A 12,839-nucleotide genomic window follows, 5' to 3' on the forward strand; every position below is an offset into this window, starting at 1 on the left:
TAATTATATAGTTTACCTGTAATTTGTGAGACTAAGCCTAGTTAATCTATAATTGAACAATAATTGTTTAATACAAACAAAAGTACGACAGTAGCCAAAATCAAAAAAATTTTCCAACTAAACAAGGCCTTACATGTAAAGAATAAGGGCCGGCTTTGGCTCTGGCTTCTCCAGAGGAGCCGAAACCATTTTGATAAAACCATAATTTGTAGATTCGTCAAAACAGCTTCGGCTTCTCTACAGAGCCTCTCGTAAGAAAACCTACCAAATAAGCCTTAACAATAGGAAAAATTCAAATATGCTCTAGTGCGAATTTATTATATTTGATCGAGAACTAACTCAACTTCCAAAAAAAAAAATAGAAATCATTCGATGGCGTTGGATGTCAAATGGTCTGTGCAACTAAATCCACTTACTTAGCTCTTTTTTTATTTATTTTTTTAAAAAACAACAACAACTTCACTTGGAAAGCTCGAACAAAGAATAAATGCAAAATCTTTGTTTGGACATTGAGGCCTTATTTACTTTCCAAATTTTTTTTAATTTTTTTAAGGTTATCCGTCACATTGAATCTTACACGATATACATAGAGCATTGGATATAGATACAAAAAATAACTAATTGCACAATTTACCTATAATTTATGGGATGAATCTTTTAAACCTAATTATTAGTCTATAATTAAATAATGTTTGTCAAGTACAAATGAAACTGCTACAATATTCATTTTGTAAAAAAGAAAATTGCAACTAAACAAATCCCGCAGCAAAATTCTAACGAGAGACAACTTAAACTTTACGCGAGTGGTCATATCAAAATTCATGTGCTTTCTGTAATATAAATAACTGGAGACAGGCGATCATCTTTACTTCCACTATCCTTCCGTCCAGATGGTTTAACGCCAAGGCCTTGTTTAGTTCCGAAAAGTGAAAACTTTTCGGTACTGTAGCACTTTCGTTTGTTTGTGACAAATATTATCTAATTATGAACTAACTAGGATCAAAAGATTCGTCTCGTGATTTACAGCTAAACTGTGTAATTAGTTTTTGTTTTTGTCTATATTTAATGTTTCATGCATGTGCCACAAGATTCGATATGACTGGGAATCTTGAAAACTTTTTGGTTTTCAGGGTGAACTAAACAAGGCCCAAGTTCTCTCGAGTATTCCACTTTGAAGTGCAATGTTCTTGTAAAAAAAACTTCGAGTACATTGTTAATTGGTCGTGGCGTCGGGAGGAGAAACATTTACAAGAATTAATCTGTGATTAATGAATAACAATATAGATAATTATCTCACAACTTTATGTGGGAGTGTCAAACTCCAAAAAATGGAGTACCCTTTAAGGTACTTCAGAAAAAACATGGAGCGAAGTTTTGTGGAGCTAGATGTGTTTGGCAACGCGGAGGTGGAACAGAATTGAAAAAACTGGAGCGGAGCAGTCCCAAACCCACCCCCTAAAAAACCTCTTGGAGATACTGTAAGAACGTTTGACTAATTATTAGATGGCTGGATAAAAGACTTTAGAGCAACTACAAGGGGCTCTTAAAATCTTTCCTAATTTATAAGAACAAAAATTATGGTGAAAAAAACCCTCTAACAACTTTTTTTATTTGATCTCTAAATATAGACATCCTCTGAGTTATTGGATGGTACAAGATATAAAATTCAACTTTACTCAAATGACCCTTCAAATGATACGTAGTTTACATTTATATAGAGACTAGGTAGCGTGCCCGTGCGTTGCTACGGGATAGCTAATATTTTTTATTTAAAATACATATATCGCACAATAAGATAATAATATTATAATAAAACTTAAATACCAATGAAACCCTAAAAATGGCAATATTGAATTCACAAACCAAGGATTACCCGTTTTTTTCTGACCATATCGTCCACGATGTTTTGTATTTTTTCAGTCTTTTCTTGATGATACTTTTCCCTAAATTTTTTATTTTTCTCATCCCTTTCATCTCCCTGTGCATCATTTCTGACAAACAGGCACTGGATCTGATGTTAATTATCACATCACCATTCACCATTATATGTTTAACACGCAGAATAGATTCTATTACACCACAGTATCAGAGAGAAAACAAACATTAGGCTAAAGAAAATCCATAGTTACAGCATCACTCATGTCTCATGCCATGCCCTGAGATGGCGAGCCTCATCTTAAATCCATCACTTGCCCCCAGAAACCAATGGCCACCACAGTGTATGCCGCTTCCGAATCGAAGCCCTTAGTAGAGACGATCATCATCCTGGTGGTGGCCTGTTTTCGGACCGGCTACATTGCGTTGTGGAGACCGGCAGTGTGCATCAGCACGGCCTTAATTTCTTCAGGCACCATTCCAGGACCATCCGCGCACTGCTGGAGGAGGCAACAGAGACATGAAGAGGGGTGAGCTACAACGGTGGGTTAGGCTGAATTGAATTGAATCCATCAGAATTCAGCAGAAATGGTATTGGTGTGGTGACCACAACAGACCTCAGCTCGGAAGACATCCATTGCAAAGCCATTGAAGCAGCTGATGACTGCCTGCTCGATGTCGAGGCCTAGGCTGTCGAGGGCCGTCATTGTGGACAGAAGGATGCCTGGCCTGCGCGCACAGAACATGTGGATATTGACTGCATGCCCTTCCCTCATCCTTACTTCAACCTGAACAAACAAGACAGTAATGCCTCGCTCAGAGTCATAGGAATCAGTACCGTTACATGTCAGTGCTTGCCTGAACATTTCTCATAAAAGGGATGACGAAGACCTGCAGCTGATAAATGTACTAACACGGACTGTAAAACATTCAGTGTACGAATGTGAATCATGAAGCAGGCTTAGGTAGTGCTATACCACAAAACTGAATTAAATGAGGTGCCTAAGTTAACATTAATAACCAAATTTGGACTCACCGTAGCTTGTTGTCCAGTAGGGCTGGGGAATGATCCTGGGCAAAGTTCTTCCTTGACTTGGCCAGGAAATGTCTGCAATGTTGGTGTTGATGGGTTGAAGCTAGCTGATGTTGGTCCAACAAACGAAGAGCTTGAAGCTGACTCGAGTTCATTGTGAAGCTCGCTGATCCTCTGCAGGAGCTCCTTCAGATACTCAATTGCATCACCAAGGATAGAAGCCCTATCCATCTGTCACAGCAGAAGAGAAATGCTGATGAGAATCAACAACAGGATATAAGAAAAACAACCGACCTGTCCGGCCTGCTACACTAAACAAAATTGTCATGGTGAAGCATTCAAGCGTGTGTGAATTGTTTAAGGAATACGAAAATAGTTAGAAACAAATTAAAGCCAGAAAAAACAAGAATTGTCAAGAACATAAAGAAAGAAAGAAAACATGATTATTGTGCAAGCTATGAGTTGATGGGTCGCTTTCGACAACATCTTGTGCATGGCCCTGTTAATTTCACACAACTGAATCAGGGCGTGCCTAAGAATATTTAGAACACCAAAAGTAATAAGAAATGACAAATTCCATGTGGCAAGAAATTAATGCATGACTGAAAAATTCGTATGTCATATAAGAGCATTGTGGATGAATCAATCAGTCACACAAAACATGGTCACAAGAGGAAATCCACAACCAATTTCTCAAGCCATAAGACAAATATGGTTTTATAGCCCTATCTCTGAATTACACAACCAAAGAAACGAAAGCACATGCAGTTAACATTCAGAATAACGGTGTCAACATGCAGCGCACATAGCAAGCACACATCGGCAACAAGCGCACAACGGCAGCATCCACACAGCATCGCATAGCAGCAGCAGGCGTGGACCAGGCCCGGCTACGGCTAGAGATGACCAACGCAGTTCTATCAGCGGCGGCGGCCATGGGAAACCTACGAGCAGCGGTGGACGGTACAAAGCCATAGCGGCGACTGTGGCGCAAGAAGCACACGACCAGATCGATGGAGTACATACCAGAAGACAACGGCAAACCAGATTGATACGATGAAGAACCGCAGCAAAACTCGATGCGATGGAGGCGCCGAGATTCCGCTGCCGCCCTGCACGTCTCGCGGCGAGGAATCACGAGGGCATTCGCGGCTACCGGAGTTCGCGCGGCAGCGGGGCGCGGCCACCGGCGGGTCGCAAACGCTCGGGCAGTGGGGATCCCCGTCGTTTGCAGCGCGGGCAGCGGGCACCGGCGCGGTCGCTCGGGCAGCGGGCGTGGCCACCGGCGGGTCGCAGCGGGCGGCGGGTCACAGTCGCTCGGGCGGCCACCGGCGTTCGCGGCGCGGGCCGCGGCCACGACGGGGGCGCCGGCAGCGGGCGCAGCCACCGGAGGGTCGCAGCGGGCGGCGGGTCGCAGTCGCTCGGGCGGCCACCGAAGTTCGCGCTCGCTCGGGAGGCGGCGACGTTGTGTGTGGGGACAAAGCGGAGTTCGGGTGGAAGGAGCAGACCTTGCAGCGGCAGCACGGGGATGGAGGGCCGATGCTTCTGGAGGAGACAGAGCTTTATCTGTTGATGTGCTGAGGATGCAAGCGGCGGCGGAGCACGAGGATGTAGGCGGCGACGGCGGTGGCGGAGCGCATCGACGGCGCTCGCGTAGGGCGCTCGCGTAGGGCACTCGCGCAGACATCCATGGAGGGGATCGGGGCGCGGGATCACTGTAGTCCAGGGAGGGGTTCAGGGCGCGGCCGCTCTCATCCAGGGAGGGGATCGAGGCGCTGGGATCGATGGCGCTCGCGTGGACGCAATAGGGGAGGGGGAGGGGATCGGGGAGGGGATCGCGAGTGGCCAGACAATTTCCTAATACGGGGACGGGACGCACGGCTCGGGTGGGCAGGACGAAAGAGAACGTGGCACCAAAACGATGTCCTAGGAGAGTAAATTTTAAAAAGATATTTAAAAATGTTCTTAGAACACAGAATTGATCATCCTGTATGGAGTTTTGTGCAGTGCCGGGCACATGAGGAGAGAACAACCGCAATAAGAGAATAAAGAAAATTATTTGAATGTTTTTGCATGTAAAAGGAAAACGCAAAATGTTATGAGGGAAAAAGGTAATCTTACCGTGCTATGGCCCACATGTCAACGACTACTATCCGTCGATCCCGAGGCAACACGGCAAAAGCAGCACTACTGGCACAGGTACAGATCTCATCTGGTGTGTCGTCGTCTCCGCTCCCGCTGTGCTCCACCACTCCCCGCTTCAAAACAGCCAAACCGGAACAAAGATTCTCCGTCCAATCCTCGCCCCAACCCTAGCCCCGGCGATCTCGCATGGCCACCGGCCCGCGATCTCTCCACGCTCTCCTCGGCGGCGGCGCAGGTACGCGCGTCCCTCCTCTCTCTGGGTATTGTTAAAATTGCTGTGCCCCCGCGGAATCCCGCCGATCCCTGACTGCTCCTAACATTCCTCGCGCGGGGACCCGTTCCAGTCGCCGACTTGCTGCTGTGGCGGCGGAGGAACGCCTCGGCGGCGGCCGTGGTGGGCGCCACCGCGGTCTGGTTCGTCTTCGAGCGCGCGGGCTACAGCTTCCCCTCCGTCCTGTCCAACGCCTTGCTCCTCCTCGTCGCCATCCTCTTCTTCTGGGCCAAGTCCGCGTCGCTGCTCAACAGGTGCGGTTAGCCTGAGATCTGATATGGGATCGTTCGCTCCTTTGCTTTGCGGTGCTTTGTTGGGCGGTGCTTAGCCTCTAACGAATTGGGAATAGTTTGTGATGGATTGTTACAAAACCGGATAATTCCCTATCAGTTTGGATGTAGCTTGTTCCTTTCTTCGAGTACCTCACTACCAAAATAGTGTATGGTTTAGTGATTTTAAGGATCTTACGAGTTGATTTCAGCATATGTGGCATCATTAATGCTTATTAATAATCTGGACAATCCTTAAGAGGAGCTGTTGTTAATGTTAAGGCTTCATCTATCTTCTAAGTAGGCAGGCGATCCTCTTGTTTACCCTTTTCTTAAAGCATCTCCATTTCACCTTCACCACATTTGTAATCATGTACTATCAGTACATGATCCCTTCTGTGCAAAGGGAAGACTGGCTTTACTTTACCAGTAAGTTAACATAACAGCTGGATAGTCTATTCCGCTAGCATGTGGCATTTTCCTCCATAGCCTGTAGTAATGTTTGTACTGTCCCTTATGCAAGGCAGGACTAGGTGTTTCACTCATTACTCTGTACTGAGTGCTCTATGCCTCTACTTTTGTCTTTTGATGTTGGTCATCGTTCATATTCTGCTTTGGCAACTCGTAGCACTAAGTCATTGTGTATGATATGTTAACTTCATAGAAGTTAATGCATTTGAATTTTAAGCAGCGTAATCAGGTTTCCTCATTGCCTGGAATTGATTTGGTCTTTATTTTGCAATGTCTCTAATTGATATTTAGATTTTTGTGATTTTGCGTGATATTTTGTGATCAGCAATGTACACTGTACTTCCGTTGTAACTAGGCTATGTGTTGTCCATTCAGAGTGGTAATCTGAACGAGTTTTGTGGTTCCTCTGCAGGCCTCTTCCACCTCTTCCTAATCTTGAGGTTTCAGATGCAATTGTTGAAAAAGCTGCAGATCATGCTCTTGTATGGATCAATAGGCTGCTGGCTGTTGGTCAAGACATCGCCATCAAGAGAGATAGGAAAGTTTTTATAAAGGTTTGTCTTTCTCTGAGATTCTCAGTTTCTCACGCACTCTCTACTGTATGTCTGTTTCTAATTATGTATATTCTTCCTTTTCCCTGTTCTCCTTGGTGCAAAAGGTGATATTGATTTTGTGGGTGGTTTCATTCGTTGGAATGCTCTTCAACTTTCTTACGCTCATTTACATTGGTGAGTTCTGTTAATTATCTTCATGGTTGTTTGGATCTACGGTTCCTTGTTTATAAACAAACTACCTAATGTTCTTTTATGACAGCTCATTGTGCGTACTAAACTTGCCATTTGTTTTTTTTTCTAGGGGTAATGCTTTGTCTGTTGGTTCCACCACTCTATGAGAAGTACCAGGATCAGGTTGATGAAAAGCTTGGTGTAGCGCACAGTGTATTATCGAGGCACATAGATACCATCATTACCAGGGCTGGGCAATCAGCCAAGCAGAAGAAGATTGAGTAAAAGAAATGTTTTGCTATATTGTGGTGAGTTTAATATGACTCGACATAAATATATTACTTATCGTTAGTATGAAGCAAATTAAATTGAACAGCTTCCATGTCATAGTATATTAGCGTTACACACGCCATTATGAGATATTCCCTCCATTCCAAATTATAAGGCATTCCAAGAATTTTGGAGAGTCAAAGCATTTTAAGTTTGACCAAAAGTATAGAGATAATTATAAAGATTTATGACATTAAATAGGTATACTATGAAAATATAATTAATGAAGAATCTAATGATACTTAGTTGGTATAATAAATGTTATTATGTTACCATATAAATTTTGGTCAAACTTGAGATGCTTTGACTCTCCAAGATTCTTGGAACGTCTTATAATTTGGGATGGAGGGAGTGGATTAGTTTTTCTTTCATGATATATGTTTATTTATTAACTGTCGAAGTAGGTGACCATGAGAAATTTAGGGTTTCATGCTCGTATGACGTCACGATTCAAGAAGCCAAGAAAAATGCAGTAAAAGACAATTGCATAATAGCTTACCTTGCATTCTTAGAGCCACATACATCAGAAGGGAAAAAGCTAGAGGCACAACCTACTACAGACCCTTCTTAAATTAAATCAAAATATTTTAATACTAACAAGTAACAACATTCCCATCTATTAGATTATAATAATATTTACAGAACCCTGTATTTAGGCCATAAACATGTTATGAATGGTACGGCTACCACTTTCAACTGATCAATAGTTCATGAGTGACACCAAATTTGAATAATTTGACTTATGTTCTAGCAGCAACTTGCACTACTTAGTTGTCTTTACCTTATTTCTTGTAGCTGACTGTACAAACTGTTGTAGTTGTAGGAACAAAATCAAGCAGATTTTAACAGCTATTTGCTTCACTCACAGTGCAAGTGTTAGAAGAGTCAAGGACCTATTGGGCCTTAGCCCATTAGGGTTAATTAGTCGCTTGCTTAGAGGTCAAGTAAGTCTTGCTTGTAAGTCAAGTAAACCTCTCTATATAGAGGAGATGTATCAATTTAATCAAGCAAGAAATTAGAAGGAAATCCCTTCTCTCTTGCCGGCCGTGGGCAGAGCCCCGCGGCTGGCGTTCCTAGCGCCCAAAACCCTAGCCTCCTCTCTCGCTCTCACAGCCGCCTCCCTGTGAACAGTATCCGCGGGTACTGTTCACGCCATCAGCGCCGCTCCTTCGATCTCAATCCATCTCCCTCGATCCCCAGCAGCCACATAACATCTGGTATCGGAGATGTCAGGTTCCCAAGGATCCTTTGCTGCCATGGTGTCTTCTTCGGCATCCGCTGCGATGACGCCGGAACAGTTGACCGCGGCGATCCTCAAGCTCCAGTCTTCTGTTGCCGAGATCCAATCATATCTTGCCACGCTGCAGTCGCAGCAGCAGCAGCCGGTGTCACAGGTTTTCCTGCACGGGATGCCTGGTTACGGGACGACGACGTTTTCGTTCCAGGGCGTGCATCCATCTGCCCTGGTTCCCATCCAGCAGCCATGGATGCCGCCCCCTCCATCGATTTCGTCTTATGCTCTAGCATCGACGATGGGGCTGGTGCACACGATGGCAAGCACCCCGGCGGCCACGACGACAGTTGCTCCACCACCCTCCACCAATGCTGTTGTCCTCCCCGGTGTACCAACCATCCAGCACCCATTCACCGATGGGATCTTCTATAGGGGTACCAGCTTCCAGCAGGTCCGAGATGAGGGCAAGATGCTGCAGCAGACCGAGCAGCCGATGGCGACGGAGCTGGCGGAGAAGACGCTTCGCTGCCAGGCGTCGGCGGTAGTGCGGCTGCAAGCTGCTGCGCGTGGCCTCCTTGCACGTCGGCGGGTGCGAAAGATGCGTGATCTGCCGCTGATTCAGCCCTGCACCTATTTGCAGCTCCACCACGTGGAGGACTGCGATCTCATCCGCTGCGTCGGGGATTTTCAGATTGCGGTTCCGCCCACGGGCAGCGTGCATGCTGTTTTTCCTGCGGGTGGACTCAAAGTCTTCGGCGTCGGCAGTTGGAAGCCCAGCCGTCCAGCGGGGAGAAGGTATGGTGTCATCGGTGGGAGCGCACTGCCTAGTGTCGCCAGATTCCGCCACCGACCACCGCGAGGGCGCCTTCGCTGGTCCCTATTGCGACCACTTCCTGGAGGCCACACACAAGCACATCTTTCATCCAGATGGTCTCCATGGGATCCAGGTGGATGGTGTCCGCCTTATGTGCAGGGGTTAAAATTAAAGAGTCCCAATCTATTTCTAGTTGAGAATAATAAAACAAGCCGAGATGTAAAAGACTTGTTTTTAGGTGTTACGTTTGTGTCTTGCGGAGTCATTGTTAGTGTCGTTGTTAAGTTGCAGCTCGAGGACGAGCTGCATGTCCAGGTGGGGTGTAGTGTTAGAAGAGTCAAGGACCTATTGGGCCTTAGCCCATTAGGGTTAATTAGTCGCTTGCTTAGAGGTCAAGTAAGTCTTGCTTGTAAGTCAAGTAAACCTCTCTATATAGAGGAGATGTATCAATTTAATCAAGCAAGAAATTAGAAGGAAATCCCTTCTCTCTTGCCGGCCGTGGGCAGAGCCCCGCGGCTGGCGTTCCTAGCGCCCAAAACCCTAGCCTCCTCTCTCGCTCTCACAGCCGCCTCCCTGTGAACAGTATCCGCGGGTACTGTTCACGCCATCAGCGCCGCTCCTTCGATCTCAATCCATCTCCCTCGATCCCCAGCAGCCACATAACAGCAAGTCAGGGCCTAGCTCCTGCAGACTATTGTTTTTTTATAAAGACAATCTACTCCTACTGTTATTTGAACCTAGGTTCAACAGCAACCTTTTTTTTTTTGCCCTATGTAGTTTCATTCATATACACAGCTTGTGCTTAGTAACTTCTTGTATTCTGTGGTGGTTGGTTTTGGCTTTTGAGGTTTTCCCTGGCAAAAGTGCATTTCCTGGAATTTGAGTTGAAATTGTTCCTGATAATTGCTGCTTTTCTTATTAATGATTAATTGTTTCTTGTCAGGAACATCTGGTTATCAAGTGGAGTTGACAGTGGGCCTTTCATCTTTGGCTCTCGATACTTGTGATCGTCCACTAATATTAATTCTCGATCTGCTGATCTGAGGTTTTGATGTGCGCTGTTCATTTCAGGAAATGAGATGGCTTGTGTATTTTTCTTTTTGAACATGAGGTTTACTATGGGCGCATACCTTACTTGAAAGATGTTGAGACAATGTAATGCGTACATACAAGTATGTGGCCTGCTTGCGCTGTTAGTCATGATCTTTCTGTCACTGATTTTTAATTTTAGGCTGCTCTGAGGGACTTTGTGGGGCTCATTTGATGCCCATCTGCAGGTGGCTCATTTTCTGAAATACTCCCTCCATCCTAAATTATAAGTCATTCCAAAAATCCTGGAAAGTCAAAACATCTCAAGTTTGACTAATAATATCTATGATACCAACTAAGTATCATTAGGTTCTTCATTAGTTATATTTTTATAGTATTATTTATTTGATGTCATAAACCTTTCTATTTTTTCTATAATGTTGGCCAAATTTGAGATGCTTTAACTCTTTAAGATTTTGAATGACTTATAAATTGGGATGGAGGGAGTACCTAATAAGTTGTATTTTACATAGACAGATGCATCATGTGAACTGATGGGCATTTTTGTCGACAGTTCTGCTTTGCTTTACCTGTAGTCCCACCGTTTCTTTTGACAATGCGTGCAATGGTCTAGACCAGTCTATATTACTGGACGTTTACCATCAATTTCTGTCACGATATATCAATTGCTATTGAGTCATTGTCGTATTAAAAGATTTATGAAATGTCAATATGACAGAGCTTTTATGTACTAACATGCATATAATTTGATTGTTAATTTTTTAAAAATTTATGAAGTTTGGTGTTTTCAATTCTTTGTACCTCATGAAAAGAAACAGAGGGAGCAATAGCCAGATCATATTGGTTTCTGCGAGCTACATTTTTATTTATTACTAGGTTAATGCCCGTATGTTGTTACGGGTTTTAAAATCCTCATACTCTATGTTTCTTCATTGTTATTTTATTTTTTCTGTCTATATTCTTCCTTTTTCATTTCTTTTTAGTTTTTGTTTTTCGATTTTATTTTATTTACTGTCCTTATTCTTTTCTTGTTTTAATTTTACCTTTTATTTTCTTTTTCTTTTGGTTTTATTTTTATTGTTCTTCCTTGCTTCTATTTGTTTTTCTTTTTTTCTTTTTAGATTTCCTATGTTTCTTCATTCTTATTTTATATTTTATTTCCTTTTAATCTTATTTTTATCCTTATTTAAATTATTCATTTTACTTGCTCTATGCACTTTTTACCATTTGTTAATTATGTTTGTTTTTATATTTTTTTCTTAGTAATTTTATTTTTTATTTTTATTTTCTATATATATGTGATATTTATGTAGTATATATTTAGTGTTCTATATTGTGTATGTCATGTTTACGTAATATACATGTGATGTTCTATGATGTTTCTTACGGTGTTCACTTAATATACATGTAATCTATAATAGATGTGATGTTCTATAATATATTTAATGATGTTTTATGATGTATTTAGTGATGTTAATGTTCTATAAATATATTTACGATATTTAAAAAATAACCCTTTGACATTATTTGAATTTTTCTCCATTTTGTGTTTTTATTTTTTTTCTTATGCTTTTTTTCTAGTTTTTTTTTATTTTTATCTATGTCATGTATTTATGTATTTTTATGTATATTGTAATATCAGTTTCATAAACCTAAAACCAAAATACTATTCTTCTAAATCGATAACATTTTTTTACAAAGACTGAACATTGTTTGTTGAACCTAGAATATTTTTTCTACTTAATAAAAGAAAATATTTTATCTTTGTAAGATAAATATTCATTAATAAAATTTTATCTAAGTATATCTATGTGTGATCTTGTTTTGAAGGATTTGTTATAAGAAATTTAATGGTGCAATCAGAATTTAATTTATATCTCTAGTTTAGGAGTTATGACTTTTTTTAATTCGCTAAAATAATTTTGCATGCATAGATGAGTGGGGCCTAAGTTGATGCGATAGCGTGTCATCGCACAGTAAAAAAGACCACCAAAGGGATGAAAGTTGTGGATGGCTCCTCTCTATAATTTTTAGTTGTAGCGATAAATATTAATTGATAAAATTTTATCTAAATATATCTATGTGTGATCTTGTTTTGAAGGATTTGTTACGAGAAATTTAATGGTGCAATCAGAATTTAATTTATATCTTCGGTTTAAAAGTTATGACTTTTTTAAATTTACTAAAATAATTTTGCATGCATGGGTGAGTGGAGCCTAGGTTGATAGGATAGCCTATCATGGCTAAAAAGAATGTGAGTTGTGGCTTCACCATGGGTGTGGCAGATGTATTCTTTCTATAATTTCTAGTTGTAGAGATTCTGTATATGGAATACCTATGTGAGTGCTGTAAAATAAACTTGGATTCTCAAAATTTGATTTATTATTCTGTATATGGAATACCTATTGTGAGTGCTGTAAAATAAACTTGGATTCTCAAAATTCTATTGAACATAAGAACAGAGCAAAGCTATAAGTAGACTTTACATTCTAAATTATAAGTCATTTTGTCTTCATAGTGCGATAAACATATCCTTGGGGCTGGGTCCGAAGCTTTCTTATATTTTAGTGTCAGAACTCACTGGCAATTATAGGTACGAATGGGCTTTGCATAAGCTAAAAA

The 12,839-nt window shown here is 42.0% G+C and overlaps 2 protein-coding genes across 3 annotated transcripts; one reads left to right on the forward strand and one right to left on the reverse strand.

Moving 5' to 3' along the window:
- On the reverse strand, positions 2,013-4,169 carry LOC8082581 (transcription factor ICE1). 2 transcript variants are annotated; one of them, XM_021463133.1, is made up of 4 exons: positions 3,935-4,169; positions 2,912-3,139; positions 2,493-2,663; positions 2,013-2,375 (listed from the first exon to the last, which is right to left on the reverse strand). In XM_021463133.1, exons 2-4 carry the CDS (start codon positions 3,137-3,139, stop codon positions 2,292-2,294), a joined length of 483 nt encoding a protein of 160 aa, XP_021318808.1. In that variant the 5' UTR covers positions 3,935-4,169; the 3' UTR covers positions 2,013-2,291. The 2 variants fall into 2 exon arrangements, with proteins under 2 accessions (XP_021318808.1, XP_002448735.1); XM_002448690.2 differs by having other exon boundaries at positions 2,013-2,372; positions 3,935-4,073.
- On the forward strand, positions 5,088-10,439 carry LOC8070298 (reticulon-like protein B11). The gene is made up of 6 exons (XM_002447251.2): positions 5,088-5,288; positions 5,398-5,578; positions 6,477-6,618; positions 6,723-6,792; positions 6,920-7,097; positions 10,111-10,439. The coding sequence occupies exons 1-5, from the start codon at positions 5,240-5,242 to the stop codon at positions 7,072-7,074; spliced, it is 597 nt and encodes a 198-aa protein (XP_002447296.1). The 5' UTR covers positions 5,088-5,239; the 3' UTR covers positions 7,075-7,097; positions 10,111-10,439.

This window comes from Sorghum bicolor, chromosome 6, assembly GCF_000003195.3.
Source record: "Sorghum bicolor cultivar BTx623 chromosome 6, Sorghum_bicolor_NCBIv3, whole genome shotgun sequence".
Taxonomy (NCBI): domain Eukaryota; kingdom Viridiplantae; phylum Streptophyta; class Magnoliopsida; order Poales; family Poaceae; genus Sorghum; species Sorghum bicolor.